Source organism: Rhincodon typus, chromosome 2 (genome assembly GCF_021869965.1).
Source record: "Rhincodon typus isolate 14 chromosome 2, sRhiTyp1.1, whole genome shotgun sequence".
Lineage (NCBI taxonomy): Eukaryota > Metazoa > Chordata > Chondrichthyes > Orectolobiformes > Rhincodontidae > Rhincodon > Rhincodon typus.
In genome coordinates this window covers 574,983-581,267 of record NC_063333.1, presented here as the reverse complement: position 1 = coordinate 581,267, position 6,285 = coordinate 574,983, and the positions used below count along the sequence as shown (strand labels likewise).

At 47.5% G+C, this 6,285-nt stretch overlaps 1 protein-coding gene across 1 annotated transcript in view; it reads left to right on the top strand.

Moving 5' to 3' along the window:
* The window catches only part of scrib (scribble planar cell polarity protein), a gene marked incomplete at its 3' end in the record, with an annotated part of 101,927 nt that overhangs the window by 36,155 nt on the left and 59,487 nt on the right, over nt 1-6,285 (top strand). The window contains exons 14-15 of the mRNA XM_048617339.1: nt 299-607; nt 4,339-4,401. Coding sequence (XP_048473296.1) covers nt 299-607; nt 4,339-4,401 — 372 coding nt within the window. The remainder of the gene's footprint in view (nt 1-298; nt 608-4,338; nt 4,402-6,285) is intronic.

Sequence of the window (6,285 nt, the reverse complement as noted above, 5' to 3'; positions counted from 1 at the left end):
TGTCGGAGGGTCAGCGCCGAGGGAGTGCCGCGCTGTCGGAGGGTCAGTGCCGAGGGAGCGCCGCACTGTCGGAGGATCAGTGCCGAGGGAGCGCTGCACTGTCGGAGGGTCAGTGCTGAGGGAGCGCCGCGCTGTCGGAGGATCAGTGCCGAGGGAGCGCTGCGCTGTCGGAGGGTCAGCGCTACTCCAGTGACATTACCACTACCGCAAACAAGAAAAGTGCTCAGGAATTGCACATTCTGTTGTGTTTTTCGCTGTCCGTTTGCAGGTTTGGTAACAGGTTTGTGTCTGGTTGTAGCCTATGGTGCGTTTCACTGAAGACACTGTGATTCGCGGGGAGGAGGAAGGAACTGGTGAAGGTGATTTCATTCCTGAGAAGCAAAGACTGATTCGTAAGGACACCCCTCACTACAAGAAGCAATTTAAGATTAATAAGCTACCTAAACCTGAGGCAGTGTTGGCCATACTGCAGGGCCTGCCCAGCACTGATATCCCAGATGAAGGTGACCAACTCACTAAGTACAGCCCGTGCCTGGATGGAGACATGGGCCCACTGGAGGATTGCCTGGAGTTTAGAGATGAAAGGCTTTCCCAGCCTCCCATTAAGGTAGGATGAAAGCACTGGCCTGCATCACTGACACTGGGAAGAAATAGACACTGATAGGGCCTAACTGGTGAAGGCAGGCTTACTGTACACTGGCAGCAGTGAGTGGCCAGAACCCTTTCAACTGCTATGGCATAGAGCTGCAATTCACTCTTCACTTCAGCTGGTGTCTCAGTGCCAAGCTGAGACTCGCCAGAAAATGCTGCCTGGAATTAGAAATTGTCCACAGTCCATCCTCTGTTCTCTCAGATTAATGATTGTCCATGTTCCACAGGCCTATTGTGACTCAGTTGGGATTTGAATGTCCCAGACACTTTGTCAGATTTGGGTTCTTCATATTCAGTGTGATCTGGAGCAGAGTTGTTATTTTGAGTTTGGTTATTTCTTGGAGCTGTGCACTGGGATCTCTTGTTCCTCACCCTCTGACCCTGACTGCAGCAGATATCAATAAGATGGAGTGGGGTTAATCTGTGATCAGCAGTTGCATCATGCAAACCCGAATTAAAACCAGTCAGAGCACTCAGTGCGCTACCTCTTCACAGCATTGTATGGGTTATCCTGGAGCCAATTGCTGTGCTCCGTGCGTGTGGGGTGGGGGGGGTCCCACCAGTAGATGGTACCTCGTGTCCGTGTAGGGGGGGCCACCGGAGACAGAACCCCGTGTCTGTAGGGGATGGGGGGAGCTACCGGGAGACGGCACCCCGTGTCCGTATGGGGGGGTGGGGGGAGGTGCCGGAGACGATGGTTGTTTAGTTGCTTGATTTCTAGCACACCCACTGCAGAATGATGTGTTGTAGTTTATTAAGTGAGGTCAGTGAATTGCAATCTCCAGCATTTGTCAGTCAGTGTTTAATGTATGAAGTAGAGTGAGTTCGTCAGAATTCAAACACAAGCTGGGAATATTCAAATCTGTGATTTACCTTACCGTCCTTTTCTGTCATCTGCCCCTCCCCGTCCCAATCGGACACTCTTGCTTCATGTACACCATTCGCACTCAACCCCCAACTCTGTTCGTTCACCACCCCTCCCCCACCCCCTTCACTCTTTCCCCCCCCGCACTCTGTTAATCCATCTCCCTCTCTGGGGATCCATCAGTCTCTCTGTATTTCTTGCCTGCATATCCCGCCCTTTCTCATACTGGTTTTATTAAACTAACTGATCAGCCCCAGTTTTAATTTGAGTAATGATTTATCCCAGTGTGCATGTTGCAGGTGGCTTCCTCGCTGTGTTATGTGATGGTGTTTGAGTAATACTAGCCTAATGTATTACACCCACTCACACTTCATCCCTGTAGGCCACACTGTTAGGCAAGTGATGCAGAGGGTAGTCCCAGAGATCCTGTCCATACCCAAGCGGGTGGTCTCGCTGCCTACACACTTACCCCCACTATTGCTCACAGAAGCTGCAGGTTCTTCACTCCTGTGACCCATGCCTTTTAGTCTACCTCGCTTGGATTTTTCCCCCACACTGAATCCAGGCCAGTCTTAAGTGCTCTGGGAGCGCAAGGGCAGTCGGGCATTCTTTGAGAGGGTGGGACACACAGTCACAAATAAGGTCAAAGGTGATCTCTCAATACATTGCTTAAAGGGGCAGTGGGAGCAGGTTTGAAATAGCTTTCAGAAGGGAATTGGATATATAGTTGAAGAAGGAGGTGTTTGCAGAGTTATGTATATAGAGAGTGCAAGCTGGACAGTGAATCTAATTGGATGGCTCATTCTAATAGCCTGCTGTGTTGAATGTTGTCACTAATCTGAGTACAGGCCTTAGTTTAATCCATGAATGGTGTATTTCCCCACTGGTGTGCACTGCTAGCGACTCCTTTACGTAACTCTGCACTTACCTGTGAGGACAGGCTCACAGCTTTGATTGAAATAAGGCTGTCCACGTGATACTGTCTGGTTCATTTCTGACATTGCTATTTGCGTTCAAGAAGGGTGATTGTACTGCTGGAGAATAAGTTTGTGTTTAACCTGAAGAATTGTGCATTTTTTTGTAATGTAATCTGTGAGAACATGGAGTACTGGGAAAAGCCCCCGGTCAAGACTTACGGTGTCCCCCCCTTGATTGATGGCAAAGCTGGTCACCTCTCTCTCACATGCAGCTGGATGCCGTGCTGATCTGTTCTTTCACAGTTTCTGCTTCTCTTTAAAATCAGATGAAAATGTTCAAGCTAAAGGTTTGGTGTTTGCTGTTTGATCTGTTCTCTGGGCTCTCAAATTCTTCAAGGAGAAAACTAATGGAACCCCTGAAGTTTCTGTTTCCCTTCACTTTGGGGGATTATTCCCCTCGTCCCCTCTTGCTGCTGAGCTATGGTTTTGTCTTTCTGTGCTGGCTACTTCTGTTCATCCACAGTGTGTTTGGGATGCAGCGCTGTTCTGTGTAGGATTATGAGCTTGCAGCTTCGGTGTGGTGTGTGGTATTGGAGCGTGGTTCTCGGGGCCGTGGGTGGGAGGATGCCAATGTTGAGGGGCTGAGTGTTGGCAGTGGGAGGAATGGAGAGAAGGAAGCTGGTTGGGGGCGGGGGTGTTGGTGGAGTAAGGCCTTTAGTGAGCAGGCGAAGGGCAGTATGCATGAAACAAGCACTGAATGTGTGGATGGATGGCAATGAGGAGTTGGTTTGTCTGGTAACTGAGCACTCTCAGCCCCATAGGGCTGTGAGGGGACCTCTGTGAGGGAAGGGATGGATGTGGACACTGAGGACAGGGGAGGGTGGTGTATGTGGGGACATGTTGGTCCTCAGTGGTTTTTAAACTGTGGCGAAATCCATTTGTTACTAACCAGCTGGTGTGCCATAATCCTCCATGTTAGATGTCCGTTGTGGTTGTCAGGCCCTGTGTCTCAGTTGCAGCGCTTGTTGCTGATGTTACTTAAGGCAGAGTTAAACCATCTCTCCGTTTGACCGCACTGGTGTGTTCCTGTCTGGCTGTGATTATACAGGAATGGGTGGCCTGTATGATGCCCCATCGAGTGTGTGGCTCTACCTAAGCCTGACCTACGCTGGAGCGATTACATTCAAGCTGTTCAACGCTGAATTGAAGGGAATCACCAGCTTTCAGTTCTAAGGTTCTGATCGTCCAGTGACGGGGGTGGATGAAGCTGTCCATTAAACCATAGTCAGTCTAGTCAGTTAATTCTATCACAGGTGAAAGGCCAGTGGTTTAGTTGAAGCATCCTAACGAAGAGTTTTCTGTCGAATTGGAAATGACAGGAATTCAAAGATGACTGTAAATTTCATCTGTATGAAAGCCTCTTTGTGTCTAGTTGCCCTTATTGTGTCCTGACCTTACTACAATGCCTAGCACTTGGTGAGCTGTAGCTGGGTGATTGGACTTCAGCCAGTTCACTGTGACTTTGTTCTGAAGAAGGATTACTGGACCTGAAACATTAACTCTGTTTTCTTTCCACAGATGCTGCCAGACCTGCTGAGTTTTTCCAGCAACTTCAGTTTTTGTTTCACCTTGACTTTTTTTTGGGTCTGACCCATGGCACTCTGCCAAAGGAAACAACAGTCCAATTCCTCATCTTTGCACTTTCTGCCTTGAATTATCTTCAAACTTGGGCTAAGAATTTGCGAGCCCAGAGTTGTGTCCAGTGTTGTCCTGTCTGTATCTGTACCTGCCTCTTGTGTCTCTGCCTGGTGCGATCCTCGACACTGCATCGAGGGGCTGTGTTTTGACTGGGTTGAAGCTATGCTCCACTAATCCGCATGCCTCTGCTGATTCCTATCCTAACAGGGGGTCTCCTTTGATCAAGTCAATAATCTGCTGATCGAGCCTGCTCGAATTGAGGAGGAAGAGGTCTGTACTGTTCCCTTTCTATATCAGCTCTACACATGCATGCCCAGTCTGTGATGTGATGAGGTTTACTTCTTAAAGGCTTGGAGAGAGCAAGGTCCTGTGCTGCAAGGACCCTGCATGTAGCCTGACAGTTCACTGTAGTGGAAGTTCTTTACTGGTAGAGGTCATATTTTTGTTGAGGTGGTAAGTACTGAGGGAGACTGCATTGTAACAGCCTGGACCTGCACATTTCATCAAAAGGTGCTGACGCACTCCCCATTCTGAATGATCTGATCTTGTTAAATTCCATTCTTTCTCTTGTTCCTCCTCCCGCTCCCCAACTGAATTCATCAGCCGCACAATCTCTGTCACTGTGCTGCATCCATCAAAATTGAATCCTGACTTTGTGAGCAGGATTTCATCTCTGATGCAAAATGAATTAATTCACTCAGATAGCAAGAACTACAGATGCTGGAGCCAGAGTCAATACAGTGTGGAGTTGGAGGAACACAGCAGGCCAGGCAGCACCACAGGAGCAGGAAAGTCACCGTTTCAGGTTTACACCCTTCATCAGGACTAGCAGCTGAATGTCACAAGGAAATAGAATCCAACATTGTCCCATACACTTAGTCTCCTTACTGTATACAGGTTGGCCAACTATGCTGTAATTCAAGAACACCCTTCCCTGCATTATATGGTCAGAAATGGGATCTTCACGGAAGATTGTGCCGTGTTCAGCACCATCCATGACTCTCTGATACTGAAGTAGTCCATGTTCAAATGTAGCAAACCCTGGATGGTGCTCAGGCTTAGGCTGACTAGTGGAAGTAGTATTAGTGCCATTTCAGTCCTGATGAAGGATATAAACCCAAAACGGTGACTTTCTTGCTCCCCTGATGCTGCCTGACCTGCTGTGTTTTCCAGCTCCACACCGTATTGACTCAAAATGAATTCATGTTGTTTTATCAGCTGTTGACTTGAAGAATCTTAGATGTTTGGTTCAGGAGGTTTTCTGCTGTAAATTTCACTGGTGCTGAAGGGTTGGGGCAAAGGATGTTACTTGGAATTGGGGAGTAGAAAATTATTTCAGAAAATCATTGGCAGCTTAACGTCACAAGGAAATTCTTCCATTCGAATCCAATGTTGTCCCATGCGCTTAGGTTGGCCAATTATGCTGTAATTCAGTAACGACCTTCCCTCCATTACAAGGTCAGAAGTGAGATTATCACTGAAGATTGTGCAGTGTTCAGCACTGTTCATGACTCTCCGATACTGAAGTAGTCCATGTTCAAATGCAGCAAGCCCTGGATGATACCCAGGTTTAGGCTGACTAGTGGTAAGTAACATTTGTGCCATTTTAGCACAAGGCAATGATCAGCTCCAGCAAGAGGAATCTAAATATTGCCTCTCGACATTCGAAGCTATGACCATCATTGAAACAGACAGATGAATGGGTCCTCCTCTGGGGTGCTGCAGGGTTCAGTCAACTATTTACTATACCTCATCTTTATTTATCTAAATGATCTGTCAGCAGAATGTAACATAGTAAAATTCATAGATTATATTAAAATAGATGGGAAAGCAAACAGTAATGAGGAGATAAAGCAAGAGTGTACCTCAAGGATCTGTTTTGGGGCCACTGCTGTTTGTCATTTTTATAAATGACCTGGATGAGGGCGTAGAAGGATGGGTTAGTAAATTTGCGGATGACACCAAAGTTGATGGAGTTGTGGATAGTGCGGAAGGATGTTGCAGGTTACAGAGGGACATAGATAAGCTGCAGAGCTGGGCTGAGAGGTGGCAAATGGAGTTTAATGTGGAAAAGTGTGAGGTGATTCCCTTTGGAAGGAGTAACAGGAATACAGAGTACTGGGCTAATGGTAAGATTCTTGGTAGTGTAGATGA